Source organism: Mastacembelus armatus, chromosome 21 (genome assembly GCF_900324485.2).
Source record: "Mastacembelus armatus chromosome 21, fMasArm1.2, whole genome shotgun sequence".
Taxonomy (NCBI): domain Eukaryota; kingdom Metazoa; phylum Chordata; class Actinopteri; order Synbranchiformes; family Mastacembelidae; genus Mastacembelus; species Mastacembelus armatus.
The window spans coordinates 21,214,684-21,237,102 of record NC_046653.1 but is presented as its reverse complement, the minus strand read 5'-3'; the positions used below and the strand labels follow the sequence as shown (position 1 = coordinate 21,237,102).

Genomic DNA, 22,419 nt, shown 5'->3' with positions numbered 1-22,419 from the left:
AAGAGTTCTGCACCCATAAAAGAGGTCAACTAAACATAATCTCACTTCAGCAAAACCAACAGAGTGACTAGACTGACCGAACATAGACAAAAACACCTCCCAACGGACCACACAGGAGACCTTATATACTGGCTGATCACGCCATTTGAAACGAGCGAAATTACATAACATACATAACTAAACACATACAGATAAATAGACCAAGTCTGTCAGCTCCCAACAGCTTAAAGTAAAATAAAAACAAATGCATCACAATTGTAAATTAGACTAAACAAAATGAAGAATACTTCATCTTCCAGACCATGGAATGGTTCTTGAATGAGGCCTTAGCATAAGACCAGGCTCCCCTCTCAGCTATCTCTTTTGTCACACCAAGAAGAGGAACAGGTAACTCAAACAAGGAAAGATAAGCTAATAACACAAATGACAGAACAATGTTACCTAAATGTGCGTGCTTCATTCAGAAACAATGCTGTGTCAAAACTAAATTATATCTGTATTCCCTTAACTATTGACTATTTAACTAATTATTTAAAGTGTCTACAACGGAACATAACTACAAAATTGCTGTAAGTGTGCCAAACTTGCATCTTTAATGTGTCGCTGTAGGCACAGCCATCACACTGCATAAAAATAATATATCTTATTCACTTAATATTACTAAACTAAAAAATTTCATGTCTTTTTATTTAGCAGAAATGTGACATATATGAAATTTTTAGGTTATGAGACACAACATGCTAAATCAGAAAGGACAAACAAATTCAAAATGAAAGGAGCCATCCACAAACCATTACCTTTGCAAAATTTCTCTTTATTGACACAAATTTACAAGTTTTTATATTAAAAGTCCTTAAGGACTTTTAATTTCCCAAAAGGGTGATTTGGAGGCTTTTTGCATATTTTTACAAAATCGTAAGGGAAAAATAAAATACTTAAAAATGTTTGTGATGAAATGAAAATAATCAAGATAATGAAAAATGCTAGGACACAGTGTTTTGTTCACATTTTATCAGGTACTTTGTGCTGCCTTGTTGCATGAAATGTGGCTTTTATAAATAACATTTAATAACAATAAATACATTTTAATAGATGTTTACCTCCTTTGTGTTACCCTTTGTTGTTCTTTATCTGTATTTCAATAACCAAAAAGAAATGACGGTAAGCTCAGTTTACTGCTTGACATCTTATACTTTAGAACAGTTTTTTTTTTTTTCAACATATATACATATTTCATCATGTTCAACATGTACTGTCTTGAATGATAATTACCTTTGATCAGTCCTTTGCCCACGTTATCCTTCACTCTCCACTTGCTGGGAAATGTCAGTGATGCATCTACCTGTACAGGTTAACTCAGGAAAGCTCAGACTGTATTGAGTTGCTGAGTCTTTAAGCAAAGCATCTTCACCTTTTCTTGGGCACCCACCCTGCTTTCAGCATGTGCTTTACATAGTGCACTTACCAACCTTTTTCCAAATATGTGTCAAAATACACAGTTACAGGCTAAAGGAAACTACCTGTTGCAGTTACATTTGTGGTAAGAATACCTTTACATGCACCTGTGCTGTAACTTTGACTTGGAGTGTGTACCTCACAGACTCTAGCAAGAATTGACTGTATGTGAGGTTATTCACTACCATAAACATTTACATTGGAAACCAGATCTTCCTTTCATATCACAAGTTCAGCAGGGCAGTTTTCTCAGGGTAGACCACCCTCTTGCCCCTCACTGGCATATGATACCTCATCTCCTTCCAAAACCTCGATGAAGGGGAGAGGCATGGTGATAACGGTGTGTTTTGTCCCCCTTTCTCCTCATCCTCTTTCCTTGTCATACATGTCCTCCACCTTTGCGTTGTCCTCAGGGCCTTCCACCAACACACAGCACCCTGCTTCTGCCTCAAGTGTCGCACTGACTCTGGAAATAGAGCCAGCTGAGCTGGTGTGATCTCTTCAAGCTCAACCAGAACCACCTGTGAAGCAGCATTCAAATTAGAACCGTGGTGCCTTGTTGAGTAGCTCAGTAGTGAAAGTGCAATATTATTTGGGCACACTGATGTGTGACCCAATTCAGACACTTAGGATTGGTCAAATTCATAGACCCTTGAGCTCAGGTGTCAATAATTTCTGCTATCTACTTTCCAGTTAGTAAGGAGAAGAGTTCTTGTTTTTCTAGCTCCCACAACTGCAACTGGACGATATATCTTCTCTCTAGTTGGCTCTAAACAGCTGCATCAGTCTGAGGAAGGGGAATTTTCCTAGTTAACCTCTCATTTATATCAAGCAATCAATTTTATACCAGGACATTATTTGGAACAAGGAGCTCATGAAAATACTACTGAATGTAGTGGGCAATGGTAGTCACTTTTCATATGTCGCGAACATATTTAATCAGTGTTTAGTATGGAAATACAAGGTGCAGACTGGTCTTGGTGTGGGCAGCTAGCCATTATCAGAGGACTCATTTATGACTTCAATTGCATTTCTATCAGCCTGGTGAGGGTAGGTCCAGTTTCCACTTCCCTTTGAGCTGCATATGTGGTCTTTAACTCAACCAGCCCCTTCCTCTTTAGCTGCTAGGTTTTCCACTTTCTTGTCTGTGTGACTGTTATTTAATGCTGGGTGGTGTACAGTGGGCTTATCATGGCTTGTTTGCTTGAAACAGTTGCATATTGCAGCTTGAAAAAGTAATTGACAGCAGTAAATAGGCTGTGATTGCTTATCACAGACTGCCAGACAACCTCTGACAATGTATTAACGTGTCTTTATAGCTGTAGCCTAGAAGTTAGAATAGATAAAATATGGATCTTCTGTCACAGTATGCAACAGCTCACTCTTCTTACCTTGAGAGATCCCTCCAGCAGTGCTCTGTGCATTGCTGCCATACACTCCAACTGCTGCCTTGTGTCTGGACAGACCTCATCACTACTGTCAAAACTCTTGCTGCTGCTGCAGCTGTCACTGGTTTTGCTTTCGTTGTTATTGCTGCTGTCACTGTTCTTAGAGATGTCATTGTTATTGCTACTTGTGCTGGATGTGTGTCTTTTGGTGGTGAAAGTGGAGGCGGTATAGAGCAGAAGTAGGCGGCGACTGGATTGTATGTTCTCTTCTACTGAGTCTGTTATGGCTGCAAGGAGGAAACGGAGCATGAAGAGACACAGTGGAGTTAAAAATAATAATAAAAAAAAAAACCTTTACAAGTGATGAGCCCTAAACACTAGTGCTGTAGCTGACTCACCTTGCCCGGGCAGACAGTCACGGCCTGCTATGAAGAGTTTGTAGCCACAGGCATTTTCCAACACTTGAGGCAGTGTGTGAAGGGCAAACGTCTCCACTTCTTTACTAAATCCAGCAGCACAGGGCTGCGGATATGCCACATAGGCATCATACAGTTTCCCATCCATATCTGACACAGGAAAAAAGAAGAGGTAATTAGTCGTGTATGTAGGTCTCAGTTCATTTTATAATTGAATTAATTTCAAAATTAATTCAATTAATTTCAAATTCAGCTTAATCTGTTTTTTTTTTGTTTGTTTTTTTTTTTTTAACTGAAAGGTAGTGGCCCAAATTCTCTCTTTGTTAATTCAACTATTGATGCTTTCCATTCTCACTCTACATGCAGACTTTACCTCATTACAAACAAAGTCATCTTCTGAAGCTTGATGTCACTGTGCTTTAAGCAAACATGGAGCCTTTTTATTTTTCATAACTGACATTAAATCAACAGTAGCTCAGGCAGACCTGTGGTTAGTTTTTCCTTTTTTTGCTTACACTGTTTACAATTGTGGTAAGATATGAAGTAAAGTTCAAGATGCTTAGTTCTTTTCAAGTGCAGGAACTTACAAACCTGTAACCTGTTATTTTCCATAACCTGACCTTGTATGGCAAAGGTTTTCAGTTCTGGTTTGATTTTCCACTGTATTTTTCTGTTTGTTGGTCTCACAGTGATTTCCCGCTGACTTAAATTCATTTCCTGGAGACTTACCCTGAACTCAACCGTAACCACTACATGCCTAATACTTACCCTATCTTTACTCTATCTTTAAAACAAAACAAATCATCACTCTAAAATTATTTACAGTGTTTGTTTTTTTTTCCTCTTCAAAGTGACATTGAGTCCCCACAGTGTTACTGTGAATATATTTGTGTCCCCTTGACATAAATAATGCCAGATTGCCCACACATGTACACACTACAGCAGAGGATGTTGAGTCAACAACCACAATTCTTGTTAATCCGCCTATGATCAAGACTGTATGAGCAGTCACATTAAATAAGCAAACCACAAACATGCAGTTTGACGTCTTTTACAATTTGCCTGCAGTCAACTCATTGAAGACATCATTTACGTCCAAACCAGTATGAGTGTACGTGTTTACACACTATGCTTACCATGATGGTACTTATATTTGACCAGTCAGTGTATCTCCCCCTTCGTACAAACAAAAGCAAAACCCAGGACAAAGGCTACAAATTTACTTATAGTTTGGTAAGTTACTACCTGTTAAGTTGTTGTTGTGTTGTTATTGTGTTTGTGTGTTATAAGGTCAAAGCACCAATCCATTGCATTCTGTATATAATAACAAACCCATTAGAAACTATACACCTTCAGTGAAATATTACCTTTATTTGTGTAGAGGACTGGAAATACTCTTCTGAACCACAGCACAATGTCAATCTTAAAAATGTAGTAGGTGATGACACAGATGATAAAAAGAACTGTCACACCACCAAGCATGGATCCAATGGGGGCTATGATGTTGGGCTCTGGTAATGATAAATGTAGCACACATACAATTTTAGTTTGAGTCTCCAGCACACAGCACATACTCAAAATGCCAAAACATTATTCGAACTTTTATTTTTTTATGTTATCCTCTTTATGTTATCCCAATACCAGTAACTGTTGAAATAAAAACCATCTCATGTCTCTGGATTTGTCCTCTGGAACAGAAGATCTGCCAAAATGGCAGTTCTACAGCCTTAAGGCCTGACCACCTTACACCTTTAGATATTATGAATTATGTTTCTTTTTTTTTTTTTTTTTTTTTCCGTTTGGGTGGCTTATTCTGTATTTTTACCAGCTGGTAGCAGAGTAAAATATCCTTTCGGAATTCCCCGGGAACTGTGTGCTCGGCAAGTGTAGTTGATAAAGAAATCATCCTCCTTCAGTTTAGTAAACATTAGCAGCCGCTCCAACCAAGCACCTTTAGGAGGAACATCTTGGGTCCACAACCTGGTGAGAACAGAAAAGTTTAAAAAAAATAGAAATGCAGCATTATGTGATGCAACTGTGCTTGGTTAGAGCAGAAATCCCAACCTAAGCTTAAAATATTGCTCACTTCTTGTACCCCATAAGCAGTAGATTGAACAAGTACAAGTTGGATGGGATGCTGACCTTTGTTCTGACGTGTAGATACGATCAGAGGGCTGGGTACTGAGAATGAAACTGTCTCTGGCCAACCAAAAGATATCAACAATAGGTCTCCCAATACCCGGCACAAACACCAAGCACCGCTTGGTGAAATTGGACCCTAAACAAGTACACAAACAGTAACACAAATTATACTTAAAATAATTTCTCTTAATCTATTAAACCAAATTAAAATGTTCTCAATATTTTCCTAGGGCCATATGATTTCTGTGATGTGGAAAAAACTGATGAAATCATGGACTCTAGACGTAAAAACTGAATTTTCTGATAAACGTGGAATCCACACAAAGATGATTTGTCTACACAACAAAAGTGCCCCAGTCATTTTCTAATTAGATTTAACCTCAGGACAGCCCGTGAAAAAACAGTGAGTGCTGCGTTTGCAGGATTAGCTTGCTGTGATTGTATATCGACACGTCATTCAGTCTGCGTGTGATTCACATAGGTTTGTTTCATTTACTGATGAGTGGGAAACATGTCCAAGCGTGCAGCCTCTGATAAACCTACGGCATCTAAAAAGTTAAGAAATGTTCAGTTGTCTGCAAAGTTCTGAGCAAAGCAATATCCCAATGATTTTTATGCATCAACTCTTCTGCAAATGTTGTCAGCATACAATTGACTGGAGCAGAAAAGACACTTGTAATGAATAAAATGTAATAAAAAAAAAAATCAACAACTGCAAAAAATAAATCTGAAAAAGAAAAAAACTGCCAACAGGCAAAAACAGATGAAAATAGTACTGTTTACCCCCTCCATGTCTCCCAACCTCCCTCCCTCAGACATAGGGTGTGTTAGAAGTGACAGTGAAAAACTGGAATTCTGCACTCTAGAAAGTTCGTTTCTACCATTAGGTGAAAAGGATATGAAGAGCCAGTGCTAGTATACTGTAGAATTCAAATTCTACCTCAAATGTGAACTTGTATTTACTTGCCCGTGGTATGTATCAACAAATGACCACTAAAATGAATGAGGATGTTGCATTTTCTGACACTGTTGGTGTTGTTCTTAACAAATCCTGAGTCAGTAAAAAAATAAAATATACAGTGGGTACGGAAAGTATTCAGACCCCTTTAAATTTTTCACTCTTTGTGTCATTGCAGCCATTTGCCAAAATCAAAAAAGTTCATTTTATTTCTCATTAATGTACACTCAGCACCCCATCTTGACAGAAAAAACCAGAAATGTAGAAATTTTTTATTAATTTATTAAAAAAGAAAAACTGAAATATCACATGGTCATAAGTATTCAGACCCTGTGCTCAGTATTGAATAGAAGCACCCTTTTGAGCTAGAACAGCCATGAGTCTTCTTGGGAATGATGCAACAAGTTATTCACACTTGGATTTGGGGATCCTCTGCCATTCTTCCTTGCAGATCCTCTCCAGTTCTGTCAGGTTGGATGGTGAACGTTGGTGGACAGCCATTTTCAGGTCTCTCCAGAGATGCTCAATTGGGTTTAGGTCAGGGCTCTGGCTGGGCCAGTCAAGAACGGTCACAGAGTTGTTCCGAAGCCACTCCTTTGTTATTTTAGCTGTGTGCTTAGGGTCATTGTCCTGTTGAAAGGTGAACCTTCGGCCCAGTCTGAGGTCCTGAGCACTCTGGAAGAGGTTTTCTTCCAGGATATCTTTGTACTTGGCCACATTCATCATTCCTTCAATTGCAACCAGTCGTCCTGTCCCTTAAGCTGAAAAACACCCCCACAACATGATGCTCCCACCACCATGTTTCACTGTAGGGATTGTATTGGGCAGGTGATGAGCAGTGCCTGGTTTTCTCCACACATACTGCTTACAATTAACGCCAAAAAGTTCGATCTTGGTCTCATCAGACCAGAGAATCTTATTTCTCATAGTCTGGGAGTCCTTCATGTGTTTTTTGGCCACCTCTATGCGGGCTTTCATGTGTCTTGCACTGAGGAGAGGCTTCCATCGGGCCCCTCTGCCATAAAGCCCCGACTGGTGGAGGGCTGCAGTGATAGTTGACTTTGTGGAACTTTCTCCCATCTCCCTACTGCATCTCTGGAGCTCAGCCACAGTGATCTTTGGGTTCTTCTTTACCTCTCTCACCAAGGCTCTTCTCCCACGATTGCTCAGTTTGGCTGGACGGCCAGGTCTAGGAAGAGTTCTGGTCGTCCCAAACTTTTTCCATTTGAGGATTATGGAGGCCACTGTGCTCTTAGGAACCTTGAGTGCTGCAGAAATTCTTTTGTAACCTTGGCCAGATCTGTGCCTTGCCACAGTTCTGTCTCTGAGCTCCTTGGGCAGTTCCTTCGACCTCATGATTCTCATTTGCTCTGACATGCACTGTGAGCTGTAAGGTCTTATATGGACAGGTGTGTGCCTTTCCTAATCAAGTCCAATCAGTTTAATTAAGCTGGACTCCAATGAAGGAGCAGAACCATCTCAAGGAGGATCAGAAGAAATGGACAGCATGTGAGTTAAATATGAGTGTCACTGCAAAGGGTCTGAATACTTATGACCATGTGATATTTCAGTTTTTCTTTTTTAATAAATTTGCAAAAATTTCTACAGTTCTGTTTTTTTCTGTCAAGATGGGGTGCTGAGTGTACATTAATGAGAAATAAAATGAACTTTTTTGATTTTGGCAAATGGCTGCAATGACTCAAAGAGTGAAAAATTTAAATGGGTCTGAATACTTTCCGTACCCACTGTATGTAATATATTAACATATGTAACCATATTTTTCAGGCTGTTTCTAACAGGAACTTACCCAGTGGTGCCTTGATTACTTCATTGGCTGGTTCACGCACTTGTGGAACCAAAGAATACACCTCTGAAATAACAGATGACAGAAATACAATAACAGTGGTTGAGGTGGTTATCTAGTCACTGAAACATGGCATATAGATTTATACCAAATACTTAGCCCCTCCCCCCACTCTGTCCTTTGTGATCCGTTTAAGGTTGTAGAAATTATTTTCGCCTCTTGTCTGCCTGCTGTGACCTTGGCAACTTCTGTGTTACTCACTAGTGGCTTTTTTTTTTTAAACATTGGTGATTTAGAGAAATAAAGTGTATTCCACTACAAGAATTACTGTATTGTGTTGTCGACAAAAACAGTCTAAGCTCCCCCTCTTGTATGCTCAGATACATATCTCCATTCTAACCTGTGACCCATGCGTCAATGGTCTCTGACACGGATCCCGTGATGCCATCAAGGGTGAACTTCAGGGTACAGGTGTACAAACCGTTGTTCTGAGCGTTCACCCCCTCTATCACTAGTTTGTTTGTATCCAAGTAGGTATACTTCTCTGTCTGCCCTTTCACGATGGGGTCACAACCCTACAAGGAGAGAAAAGAGTTGGCAGTAGATAGTAGATTTACCAAAACCTTTATTTACAACATTAACATTAGTAACATTAATCTATCCTAGATGTCTATCCATTTTTGATTTGTACTAGTGTTGTATGTCAGATATATCCATTATAGTGAAGCTTTTTTGCTTAATTTAAGACCCATCAAAATAGGCTATTCTAGTCTGTTGAATAGTGTCCTGGATTTATATTGTCACAGACCGCTTTTCATCTGAAGTGACCTTAAGTAAAACTGATTTAAGACATCTGCAGTAAACTTAATTATGTCAGTGCTCAGCAAGACTTTCCCATAACTTACTCTGTACCACATGATGGAGTAAGTAATGTTGTAGCTGTGAAGTTTATAGATGTAGTCCTTTAGAGGGCATTGCACGATGTCTGTGGCCCCATTTGTAAGTGACTGACCAATTTTCCTTGGCCTTCCGCACTCTCCAGTAATTGTCTGCTCCACTACCAGCATAGTGGCCTGCCTGTAGCACTGATAGGGAGTTCTATAGAAAGATTAAGGAGATTATTATTTGTAGTAGCAGTAGCATTGAGTAAATACAGAGATTTGTTTTTTTGCTCATATTCAAATAATGAGCAGATGAATCAGCATGACTGCTTCTATGCTGCTATGGTCCTCATTTTTAGTTTAATTTAGTTTTGGTGATTGGGCAATATGATAATAAATGTGAATGGTACCCTCTGCTGGACAATGAGGCAAACTACTTTAAACTGTCATGGTTGTCGTCTGTATGTTTTTCAGGCATGTCAGAACAGTTCAAATAATTTATAGAAAATTCGAATTAGAAATTACTAGCAGCAGCCCTCATGGACAGAAAATCACACAGTGTAAATAAGACGAGCACAGAAGGGCAGATTTTCTATTTTTTTTTTTTTTTTTTTTTTTTTTTTTTTTTGGCTTCCCCAAGTTCTATTCATATTTATATTCATGCTGATGTGCCATACCTCAGTATGCTCACATATTCCCCAGAATCATCCAGCGTTATGTTTAGAAACCACAGAGTCTCGCTGTGTATCAGGATTCGACCTGTCTGGTTGCTTATTTCTTGGCCTGTCTTTGCGCTATACCAGGTGATGTTGTATGGGACTGTTGTGAAGTTAAAGACATCTGGAGAAACCAGGGTGCTATTCAGCATAGCCATATCCCCGGGAACAGAGAAAACCCTCTCAAACTGGAGCTTGTAGTTGGTGCAGTTCTCTGCAACACACACAAATATTTGGAGAATGGATTTTTCTGTTAAAGCAGATTTTATTGACAACTCAATCAAAATGCATTTTGAATGGCATGAGAATACTGTACATCTGGAGCATGTATGAGATTTTCATGACACCCTTCCTTCCTGTTGGATGTTGTTTCTGGCATTTGGTGATATAAAGTAGCTTGAACATTGCTCTGCTTGCTTTCCAACTATCCCTGCGCTTCCCACTTCTGATTGGATGGACACACCTGATCCAGGACCAGAATTGGGAACCACTGAGCTAGAGCCAGTTTTGTGTCTACTGAAACTAAAATTACTAGTCACTTTTGCTGTGTTCACTCCATACACCTACAGCTTGAGAGAACCAAGGCTGCAAAGGTGATTTAATTAGTGTACCATACTGTATATAATGTATTTACATGTATGGTATACTGTATAGCTTTGGTATATAGATGTGATGTCCATCTACAAGTTTGAACTGATTTAGCATACCTTAAATTTGTCCAACAAAAACAAGTCTAGTTCTTTGTTCAAGTAAACTGATTGAGTTTGTATGCTCTCTGTCATTGGGCTGTTGTGGAGTCAAACTCTTTCCACATTAAGACTTAAAAGAATTATTCAGTCACTTTACCCACTATTGTGCAGTGTCTAGAACAAGGCAGTCCATCCTAAATATGTAAACAAATAAACCTTAAGGGATCATTTACCATTTAACTAATCCTCCAAAATCCTTCCTGAGTGCTGCATCACATAAAGTTGAATTTGTTGGTCAGCTTCTAAACACAGCTAAGCTATTGAAGAAGTGAATAGACTGAACCTTTTTCCAAAGAAGATTATTAGGAGACTTATGAAGAACAGAAACACGCCAGTTACAGCTGTGGCCACAAGAGGGTGGTAGCATGTTTCTCTACTGACTGGCACAATGTGAGAAATGCTGGCAGTTTTTTAAAAGATAAAATGATAATGCAGAAAACTCAGCTTTATAATGAAGGTGGTCAGATAGTATCCTAATTGTAGTTATTATGATTTTAAAAGGGCAGACTCATGTTCTGCATGTTCAGTTATAGTTTCTAAAAAAGTACCAATATTTCTCCAAATTGTGCCAGGTGTATGGACATTTATGAGAATAATTGCAGTCAGACTTGGCAAAAACATAAATTGTAATATAAAAATATTGTTAGTGTATTAGTAACGTTAGCATTTATATAGTTCTTAGTAAACAGTGTCTCAGCTCACCCTGTACAAATCCTGTACAGATCCCAAGGAAAAACAGAAGAATTCCCAGTGTTGAAGTTAGGCCCATGGCTGAAAAACACAGGAGGCATAGCAACAGTTAGGAATAAATACATACAATAGTCCAGGGTGAAAATGCTACCGGTGGGGAAAAAACAAGTCTGAAGTCATGACAAACAGCTGTCAGCATGCTGGGAAAACCTCTGTCCAGTTACACTGACATTCGACAAGGGGCTTTAAAATGCAGTAATAATCAGCTTATCGATAATCAGTCTTTTCTTCTTGAAGCTCAACTTCATTTTACCTGATATTTTCTAAAACTGCGTGTGTCTCATCATCTCTCAACTTGTCTGTTCCTTTTTCCCCCTCACGCTCCCCTGTCTCCCAGCCTCTCCACAGCCCTCCCTCAGACATAGGTTGCTATTTCAGGGATCATTTGTGTGCTCTGACAAATGCTGCGTAATTCTTTGGAACTGAAGGCACAGCATTCTTGAACAATGCCCATCTCCAAGTGAACATTCCTACTAGGCTTTGCCTGTAAATCTATGACTAAACACTTTAAACCCTTGGGGCAAATTGTTTTTGGAACAAACCTAGAGCAAAACTGTAAAGAAAACACTGCCAAAGAAATTCATAATAAAGTAATATTCTAATTTAGTTGTTGAATAATAGTTTAGAAACTAGAGTTTGAATGGTTCAATTAATTTTTTAGAAAGAAACCTCTGCCAACAGGACTTGAGGCAAGTTGGACCCTGACCAAAATCAAGTCATTCTAAGAGCACCAACATCTACAGTAGTAAGATATGCTGCTAAGTAATGCTCAGCTGCAATTCCCAAATATCCCACGCAGAAATTCTTACTGAGTTTGAGTCGAATTCAAGTCAACCTAGATCCACTCAGATATGTTACATATATTGACACACAGACACACAAGTTATGTGGCCATACAACAGACCAGGATAAATTAGACTAATATTAATTAAAATCAAAACTGTTAATGTGAATGATAGGATGTTTCTCTGAGGCTTCTGGTCCTGTCTACTTTCACGGAACATTTTTAAAGGATAAAAAAATTCCTATGTTGGTAATGTTTTAAAGGTAAAAGCAAAAGAGACTGATGTATATGTTGAGAAACAAAGGATTGCGAAAACGATCAAAGTTTGTCTTTTATTGACCGTCAGCTCTCAGTCCTGTATCAGTCAGTATAAACTGTCAGCCTTTTGACCTTTCCTTTTAAGGGAGTTTCCTGTGCTTTATTTTGCAAAAATATAAACAGTACTACGGAACCACTCCACAAAAGTTTTGATATAGTAGGAATGTTGAACCGCACAGGTCCATTACACAGGAGTCTTCTGGATTATAGGATATCTAGTTTCAAGAAAGTTCAGTGAAACCTATTATCACCAGGAAAGGGGATCTTAATGGTTATGGTGTCTCTCATTGAAATTTTATTATGGCCTGTGGTGATTCCAGCGTTACAATCTTATCCTGCTTAGTCCTGCTTAGTCATGCATTATCAACTAGCAAAAAGCCGTTAATTTTAAATTGAATCTGAAACTTGGAGAAATGTTCAGAAAATGATGCAGAAGACATCTAGAATATGTACATTTCACAGAAAGGTGCAGACATTACACTGTGATATCTTAAGCCTCTTGTAGCTTTGTGTTGGAATAAACATATGGAATGAGTATGTATTTTTAAGAATGATTGGGTGGTATGACCTCAAATTTCCATCAGACAGTAATGCATACAGTATATTCATTTTTCTTAAAATTTTAATATACAGTGGGTACGGAAAGTATTCAGACCCCTTTAAATTTTTCACTCTTTGTGTCATTGCAGCCGTTTGCCAAAATCAAAAAAGTTCATTTTATTTCTCATTAATGTACACTCAGCACCCCATCTTGACAGAAAAAAACAGAAATGTAGAAATTTTTGCAAATTTATTAAAAAAGAAAAACTGAAATATCACATGGTCATAAGTATTCAGACCCTTTGCAGTGACACTCATATTTAACTCACATGCTGTCCATTTCTTCTGATCCTCCTTGAGATGGTTCTGCTCCTTCATTGGAGTCCAGCTGTGTTTAATTAAACTGATTGGACTTGATTAGGAAAGGCACACACCTGTCTATATAAGACCTTACAGCTCACAGTGCATGTCAGAGCAAATGAGAATCATGAGGTCGAAGGAACTGCCCAAGGAGCTCAGAGACAGAATTGTGGCAAGGCACAGATCTGGCCAAGGTTACAAAATAATTTCTGCAGCACTCAAGGTTCCTAAGAGCACAGTGGCCTCCATAATCCTCAAATGGAATAAGTTTGGGACGACCAGAACTCTTCCTAGACCTGGCCGTCCAGTCAAACTGAGCAATCGTGGGAGAAGAGCCTTGGTGAGAGAGGTAAAGAAGAACCCAAAGATCACTGTGGCTGAGCTCCAGAGATGCAGTAGGGAGATGGGAGAAAGTTCCACAAAGTCAACTATCACTGCAGCCCTCCACCAGTCGGGGCTTTATGGCAGAGTGGCCCGACGGAAGCCTCTCCTCAGTGCAAGACACAAGAAAGCCTGCATAGAGTTTGCCAAAAAACACATGAAGGACTCCCAGACTATGAGAAATAAGATTCTCTGGTCTGATGAGACCAAGATTGAACTTTTTGGCGTTAATTCTAAGCGGTATGTGTGGACAAAACCAGGCACTGCTCATTACCTGCCCAATACAATCCCTACAGTGAAACATGGGGGTGGGAGCATCATGTTGTGGGGGTGTTTTTCAGCTGCAGGGACAGGACGACTGGTTGCAATTGAAGGAAAGATGAATGTGGCCAAGTACAGAGATATCCTGGAAGAAAACCTCTTCCAGAGTGCTCAGGACCTCAGACTGGGCCGAAGGTTCACCTTTCAACAGGACAATGACCCTAAGCACACAGCTAAAATAACAAAGGAGTGGCTTCGGAACAACTCTGTGACCGTTCTTGACTGGCCCAGCCAGAGCCCTGACCTAAACCCAATTGAGCATCTCTGGAGAGACCTGAAAATGGCTGTCCACCAACGTTCACCGTCCAACCTGACAGAACTGGAGAGGATCTGCGAGGAAGAATGGCAGAGGATCCCCAAATCCAGGTGTGAAAAACTTGTTGCATCATTCCCAAGAAGACTCATGGCTGTACTAGCTCAAAAGGGTGCTTCTACTCAATACTGAGCACAGGGTCTGAATACTTATGACCATGTGATATTTCAGTTTTTCTTTTTTAATAAATTTGCAAAAATTTCTACATTTCTGTTTTTTTCTGTCAAGATGGGGTGCTGAGTGTACATTAATGAGAAATAAAATGAACTTTTTTGATTTTGGCAAATGGCTGCAATGACACAAAGAGTGAAAAATTTAAAGGGGTCTGAATACTTTCCGTACCCACTGTAAATGCTTCTGAACTGGTATGGCAACTGCCTTTCAGTTATTATTACTGTATTAGCACATACTTCACATTGTAGAGATGTTTTTAGAGCATTTATTGCAGTAATAATTTCAACTTGTCTAAAGTGCTTGCGACTTAGTGCCATTTCAAAATCCATAACATATGGCAAAATTTATACCAGTGTACTGTTTTTTTCCATTTATACTGTTCACTTCTACATTTAAGGTATCTTGGGAGAAACAGACAAACGGACACCTTTACAAGCAAACAGTAGCAACAAACTCAGGAAACATCAAAACAAGAATTTGCAGAACTCAGTTGCAGTACAGGAAGAGCCCCAGCTGAAGAGACACAAGTGGAAATACAGCAACCTAGATAGAGGTATGATCTTGGTTTAGTTGGTTGCATTGGATGTGAGGTGATGTGGTTTGACTGTTACACCTAACCTTTGTTCTTTGACTGTGTTAAACAGTTAAAGAAAATTGATAGTGTCTTAAAAGTTATAACCCTGGGCGCATTCACCCCTGATGGAATTAATTGATCCAAGGGGGGAAAAAAAGTATATACTTTGTACTTTCATAATCGTATGGAGCCAAAACAGTGACAGTTAAACTTGGAAACCAAAACCAAATTGGAAATTAAAAAAATAAAACACTGGCATTGAAGTTTAAACTTTTTTTTGGGGGGGGGGGTGTTATGGATATCTTTAATTGCCATTAATACAAATTTGACTAGGTGACAAGTCATTATGAATATCTAAAATGTGTGCCGAGTGTTATTTTTCAGTGGCAAACTTTTAACTGTCACTGTTCTGGCTCCATATAATCTGGGCCAGATAGTAAGCCAAGGCAGAGAGGAGCGTGGGAAGGTCTTTGAGGGTTCAGCAGGCCATGATATGAATAGAGACGCGGGAGTGACACATGGGAGGCTGAAGTGAGCGCAACTAAGAAGTCAAATGGAAGCAAGAAATGTTTTAGCCTAGAGGTGTTGGTGCCTAGCTGTGTTGAGCTGTGGCTCAGACACTGCACCTTGTCTTCACTTTACTCCCACATAGTTCTGGTAGCCTGCTTTTCATTTAACTGCATGAAACAGTTAATGCAAGTACGGCTTCCTGGCAGGGAACTGTTTAAGAGGTGCCATGGTTGTAATTTTGATATTGTGCGTTTTTATATTATATAAACTTATAGTTTTTTCCATTAACCTTGAGAGTGTTTTGCCTCTATGTTAATTAAAGTTGAGGATGTAGCTTAAAAAGATTTAGAAATGAGGACGAACACTAAGATAAACAGTGAAGTCTTCCTATTTGCAGCTCTTTATAAACTCCATGAGGTCACTCATATTTCCTATTTAATGTTAGCAAGGGTCACCAAAGTGCTGTTTAAAAACTGGCCCCCACTCAATGTATTACAGGATGTTGTTTATACCAAAGAAGGCTACATCTTTTTGACTCTATTTAAAGTATGCTTAGATACACTGTAAAGGGAACTCATTCTCTGGAATGGATGTATTTTAAGCCACTGTGTCAAATTTTGAGGGAACACGTGAGGCAAAACAAGAACAGAGCAACATGCACAAAGTTTACGGTTTATATTTAAAGTACATGGTGCAAAGAGAGAAAGGCTGATGGAAATGCTATTACAGATGTGTTTGTCCACTTTACAGAAGGGAAGTCTGGACGGGGGAGGAGGGGGGGGGGGGTCAAGGCTGCCGGGAAATGTGGAAAATTTTGTTTTCTAGAGCACTAACTTTTAGCACGTGGTTGCTAATAGGTCCAACTCAGAGAAAGTAATATGATGTAAAATCTGAAGCATTGTTGCAGAAAGTGTTAGCATGGCAGAAATCACACAGAAGCTGTTGAGAAATGGGCCTCACTAACTGAACAAATTTGTGCAATGTTTGATTTCACTACAGCAAACTGACAGAAAGGAACAAGTGTCCATTTATTTCTGTTTGCTTTTAGTTAAGTGGTGGTTGGGTGTGTTAGTCTACAAATTGTGCCTAGTTGAGCGGACTTTGTCCATCTGTTTGTGGGACAGCAGTTGCAACAACAATGAAGAGTGATCACATATCCAAGGTTGTGACAACATGAACTTTTACATAACCTATAACCACTTGATAAGCAACATGGAGGCAGTGTTTGTATTGTCAGTTCGGTCTTTTCTTGGTCATAAACATTATAATACTATTGTTTTTATCCTTAATAATCTGGTTTAATTTTATAATCAAGTTTGCTTATTTGGTGACCTGTCCAGGGTGTACCCCTGCCTTTCACCCAAAGAGAGCTGGGATAGGCTCCAGCAGATCCCTGTGACCCTAAATATGAATAAGCAGGTATACATGATGGATGGATTGGAGTTTGAGTATGAAATAAGTGAAAATATACAGGAAAATCAGTACCTAAAGGTTAGACTGGAAACAAAGAAAAAAAAAGTTGGAAGTAATTTGATTTGAACAGTGGTTGAATGCAACTCACTGAGCTTCAGTCTTGGTATGAGTCATTGTAACCATACAGATTGCCGTCATGATTCACTGAGTAAACAAACGTGAGGCATAAGCATCAACAGTAAACTGTGTTTGCACCTACGGATTTTTTTAAGCAGTTAATGCCCAGTGTGAACTGTTTAACTGTTAACTAATAAAATGACAAACAGTGGAACAAATTCAAAGTCTGAACATATTACATTGGACACCCCCACATGGCCCAGGCTCCATCTGGTCCACTGTGCCTCGTTTTCTCCCGAGCACTACAAATAGCTTAAGAGTTTAAATTCACAAAACCTGTCATTTAAAAACAGGCTCACAGTATTATTTATTAATGAATCAATTTCTTGTTTTGTCTACAAAATGCCAATTACAAGTTCTTAGAGCTCAAGACATCTTCATTCGCTTGTTTTTTTTAAATTATGATTTCACCATTTGTCTACAAAATTTCACAAAAATCACAATTTCCAGAAGTCAGTGGCATTTTAAAGTTTTTTGTTCAACCATTTATCCATAATCCCCAGTGGAGAGAAAATCTTGTAACCACTGATGAACAAAATTGTTGTAGATGAATTTTCTGTTTCTGTTTTTTTTTCTAATTGATTAGTTCACTAATGGTTTCACCACTAGTTTATACATACCGGAGAATAAAAGGCTGGAAGAAGCATATACAAAAACTTTTTGGCTTTGATAAATTACCAATCGATCTAAACTGAACATTGAAGGGTAGTATGATGCTGTTTCACAAATATCTACCAATATCCAGGAAATAGTTAAATATTAAATTAAGTTTAAATGTGATTCAGTTTGCTTTGTCTCAGATTTAATTTGCTTTCAGCCACCTCATTTTTTTAGACCATGACAGTAATATTTTCATATTCCTAGAGTTAAGGAAACGTGCTGAGCAAAGCAAATATGTTTTTTGATGGGGAAGAGGATGTGATCCTAAATGATTAGAGAGAATTGAAACCTTCAACATAACCTGCAGTACATGCAAAAACCATAAATGACACATCCTGCATGAGATCCTGTACTAAGTTGTTCTGAGTAAAAAGAAGTCGAGGTTTTGAAATTATAGCATATAAGATCATAGAACTTTCTGTTAATGAACAAATGTGTAGGTTATTTTGCATTATAGTTATTGAAATGTTACTACACCTTGACTGATAAACATGGGGTCAGGACGATTACCATTTTCCGCTGCTAAACTAGCAGTCTGAGAAAATATGCTTCAAATAAAGATCCTAGGCACTGGAATTTAGGCGTATAGCATTAAATATTAATCTGCTGGGACAAAAAATGTGGGAATATTCTAATATAAAGGACCAATTTCAGCCCTTATATGTGGAAACAAGGAAAACAGCATATTATGTTAGACATGTTCTTCAGAGTGTTCTGTGCGATCAATGCAATCTTTGGATTAGGATTGATTTGAGAGTAAGTTCAACCTGCTGCAGGTTATCAAACTACATGACTCATTTAGTACAAAAAGGCAAAACAATGGGAGTTACCCGTCTGCAGTGGGGCACGAGAATATGACTAGTATGATTGAATTTGATATCATTGTTGTTGTTTTTTTTTTTTTATGTGAAGTGAAAATATATTTCTTAACAGTGAACATACTTTCCTTTTTGGTTTTGTGGTGAGATGATCTTTGAGGCTGCTGGCAGGTTACTTGTCTGCCTTTTCCGCTGTGGCTCTAAAACTACACTGAACTCTGCAAACAGTGAATGCTGTCAGATGTAACATACTGCACAATAGGCTGCATTTTAAACTCAAATGTCTATAAATTAGCAGCAGTAATATAAAGGTGACTCTGAATCTGTCTTCCAACCAAGTAAACCATTTTAACATAAACTGAGAAGCACCAAATAATAAAATAATAAATAGGAATTGCAAAAAAGGAACTAGAATAAATAAATGTAGCTCATATCACAACAGCACTTAAAGCATTAGTCATTAGTTCTATGCTGTCTCAACGTGGTCACATATTTGTGGACATGAGGTGACTTTCTGTTGTAGCTGAACCTGTGTTCCAGGTCCTTAGATATACAGGATGTAAAGTATAATTCATTAATACAGTGCTAAAGAGAAAACATATGCACAACTTGACAGTCAAAGAAGAGAGATTTGCAGAGTGCAGACAAACACAGAAGAGCTGTCCAAAGTCTGATTTTATCAAATGATTGTTTGCCTTTTTTTATAACAGTGTCAATGCAGTGCCACTGTTTTAGGAGCATTTCCATTGGTTTAATAGGAGACGCTTAAAAATAGGCAATCATCATTGGATACAGCAGGTGCCTCTAATAAAATGTAAAAGAAAGTAATCTCCTTTGTGTTGAGATTTACATCACACTCCTCTGAACGTGTAAACATGCAATTCTGACAGCCTGAGCCTTGAAGCTGAAGTAGTCCTCATAGTGTTTAGAAAGTTAAGTAATTCCAGTAGCTGATCTGGGACTGGTGGTTTTACTTGCGTTCAGTGGCAGAGTTAATATTAGAAAATTAAGAAATCAGAAAGAAAACCATCAAGCGAGTAGAAAATATACACTCACCTCAGAGAAACCAAGTCAGAGACACGAAACAGACAGAGGAAGGATGAATGAGTTTACACAACACTGTTGTGCTAACAGAGGAAACCTCACCTCTGACCCTTGCGTGCAGAATGCAGTCTCGACCATGCAGCTTTGCCAGTGACTCAACAGCTCTGTCCCACCTCCGTAGGATGAAACATCACAGAGGAGGAAGAGTGTGTTTGGATTTCACTTCTCAACACTGTTCTAACTTTCCTTTGCATTTCAGTACACTGTGAAACAATCGGTAAACCTTTCCCCTAATCCTAACCTAAGCAATGTATCATAACATCAACATAACTAGTCGTCTTCAGCGTAAAATAACTTAGATTAAGGTCAAAAATGATGTTATGATGATAATGATAAAAATGATTTCATAATGTATATATCGACTAAGTTACCTACACTTAGAAGTTTTGTGAAAAATGTTGACAATCTCAAAATTTCAGTAACTCAAATGACTAAGACAGAGCATTACCAAACAAATGTTTTGGTTCTCATCACTTACAAATTAATCTGAGCAGGGGACATTTTTCCAAAAACCTTTGTACAATCAGGGCATTATACCGAGGTGTAAAGTCTTATCTGGGCTTTCCCACTAAACAGAAGAATCCCCAGGAAACACAGACATTTAACTATGAGTCAGACCCCATCAACCACAACGTCTGAGTAAATGTCACTTTTTTTGAACAACGTCCACCCCGGAAAACGTGAACCACATTCAGTCACATTTTGGCAGTTAAAACACTCATCCCAACAAACAAGTGCTGTGTTTTCTATTCTGTCATGTACCAAAAACCTTTTGACCGCAAGTTTCTGTCTGTGTGCTTGTGTTGTGTGTATGTGTGTGTTTTTTCCATCCAGCATAGCCACGGGAAGTTCTTTGTGGTGAGACTTTTGGGGCAGGGGTGATTATGCAAATGCTCCTTGTGTTTCATTAGGATGCAGTGTGCAGTCTGCAGTTATTTTCTTAATAATGATGTCTTTTTTAACTGTGTGGATGAGCAATAGTGCATGTGCCATTTAAAGATTTTGCTCACACTGCCATTACAAGTTGGGGACCTATCCGTTAGTGTACCCATTACTTTGTGAGCACTTTTGTTTAGGCTATAAAATGTCAGAAAATCTCCCCATAGCCCAAGATGATGTACAGTATTCAATCAACTTTTTATCACAGTGGGAAAAACCCGGGTATATTGAATTCACAGTCATAGAAGTCTAAGAAAACTGTCAATCAAGTCACATTTAGAAGCTGCAGCCAAAGATTTTTTTTTTTTTTAATTTATGCTCAAAAATTTATCCAAATTGTTTCTGTTGTTTGTGTTCAACTAATTGTTGAGCTGTAACTAATTAAGTAACAGTTTGACCTTGGCAAAGTTACTGATAGTCATAGCTCAAGGATGTTTCTTAGTGGAAACACTATTATGAGACTGTAGTTATTCTTATTTAGACTTTGCTGAGAGTTTGTGCATTTTAGGAAGTGGTTTAGAAAATGTTACTGACTGAATCAGATGAATTGCCCTATATCTGTAAAATAATATTTGAGTGGTCATTGAGTGTCATTTTGAGTGGTTTGACAGTTGTTGTTGCTTTCTCCCTAAGTGTAGTGACCCTGAACCATTTAGAGAAAGCAACGTTTGCACAAATTATTACTTACTACTACTTTCTCAGAGTTGCAGTACAATGGATTCACAAGCATACAGGTTGTTCAGAGTATATTATGTGGGGAAAAAATGTAACAATCAAGAAACACCCCAAGTCAATATAATGAAGCTAGCGAAGGACAAGGCTAAATGAGACTTGTGGTTCTGCTCCAAAACCTGATCTAAACTAATGATATAGACTAAAATTTTAACTAGGTTTTGAACACTAGAGGTGCTATGGAGCAGTGGTGTGGTGTGGTGTGGTGTGGTGTGGGTGTGTGTGTGTGTGTGTGTGTGTGTGTGTGTGTGCGCATGCTCATTGCTGCCTAAATATCCACCGTTTGTCTCTTAAGTGCCAGGAATCAAGTTAAGTCTGGGTTAAAGAAAGAAATCACTATGTTAAATCTTTGCAAACAGGGGGACCGGAGTTTGTCTAAACAAAATCCAGTTCGGTTCACATGGCACTAAAACACCGGGCTTGAACAGATTACAGATATGGAGCAAGCAACCTTGTAGCAATATCGCATACAACACAAAAGTATGTGAGTGATTTTGGCCATGCGGAGAACTGAAATGACCTATACTCTAGTTTATATTGTCAAAACAAACTCACCAGCCTGATGGTATTCTAGTGCTTCGGTAAAAGCAATAGCCTCCTCAGGTCACATGAAGATCTTGTAAAGAACATTTTTTTTAACTTAAATCTAAGCTCGTCCTCATATGTGACTTCCTCTTCTGTAGAGACTTCAGAACATGTTGCAATTTCCTTTTTCATGGATCTTTTGAAAGCCAGCTTGTGTCCTAATCTATTGAGCAATAATAGGGAGGGGATGAGAGCTGCCTGGATCCTGTTGTTATGATTCACACCATACACAGTTCTCTTACTTAGTATGTCAAGAACGCAAGTTAATTTATGCAACCACAGTGCTTATAATCTTCCGTGTTTCCCACCTTGTTCTGCCAATTTGATCATTCCTGCCCAAACCTGTCCTAGTTTTCTGAGTACAAACTTCTCCCTTGTCTCTGGCCTACGTTATGGTGTAATTTGACGCTCTGTTTTAAACACTGTCATATTGAGACCCCTTGTGGCTGCACAGTGA

At 38.7% G+C, this 22,419-nt stretch overlaps 1 protein-coding gene across 5 annotated transcripts; it reads right to left on the bottom strand.

Moving 5' to 3' along the window:
* Positions 1-996: 996 nt before the first annotated feature.
* Positions 997-22,085, bottom strand: LOC113123973 (interleukin-1 receptor-like 2). Of its 5 annotated transcripts, XR_003294987.1 has the most exons (13): positions 21,933-22,085; positions 11,212-11,280; positions 9,722-9,974; positions 9,069-9,261; positions 8,564-8,738; positions 8,167-8,229; positions 5,402-5,537; positions 5,085-5,239; positions 4,627-4,770; positions 3,242-3,409; positions 2,847-3,130; positions 1,273-1,976; positions 997-1,131 (listed from the first exon to the last, which is right to left on the bottom strand). XR_003294987.1 is itself a non-coding variant. In XM_026296388.1 (12 exons), exons 2-12 carry the CDS (start codon positions 11,276-11,278, stop codon positions 1,680-1,682), a joined length of 1,935 nt encoding a protein of 644 aa, XP_026152173.1. In that variant the 5' UTR covers positions 11,279-11,280; positions 21,933-22,085; the 3' UTR covers positions 997-1,679. The 5 variants fall into 5 exon arrangements, 4 of the variants coding, with proteins under 4 accessions (XP_026152173.1, XP_026152176.1, XP_026152174.1 ...); XM_026296388.1 differs by having other exon boundaries at positions 997-1,976; XM_026296391.1 differs by lacking the exon at positions 21,933-22,085 and adding an exon at positions 19,749-19,812 and having other exon boundaries at positions 997-1,976.
* Between the last annotated feature and the right edge of the window lie 334 nt (positions 22,086-22,419).

What these genes read in the sequence shown, in the direction of transcription:
- LOC113123973 (XM_026296388.1), bottom strand. Translation starts at nt 11,278, where the DNA reads ATGGGCCTAACTTCAACACTGGGAATTCTTCTGTTTTTCCTTGGGATC. An exon ending in CTGTACAGGATTTGTACAGG is followed by an intron (nt 9,975 to 11,211) that starts GTGAGCTGAGAC and finishes TGTGTGTTGCAG; the next exon opens with AGAACTGCACCAACTACAAG. An exon ending in TGACTGTCTGCCCGGGCAAG is followed by an intron (nt 3,131 to 3,241) that starts GTGAGTCAGCTA and finishes TCCTCCTTGCAG; the next exon opens with CCATAACAGACTCAGTAGAA.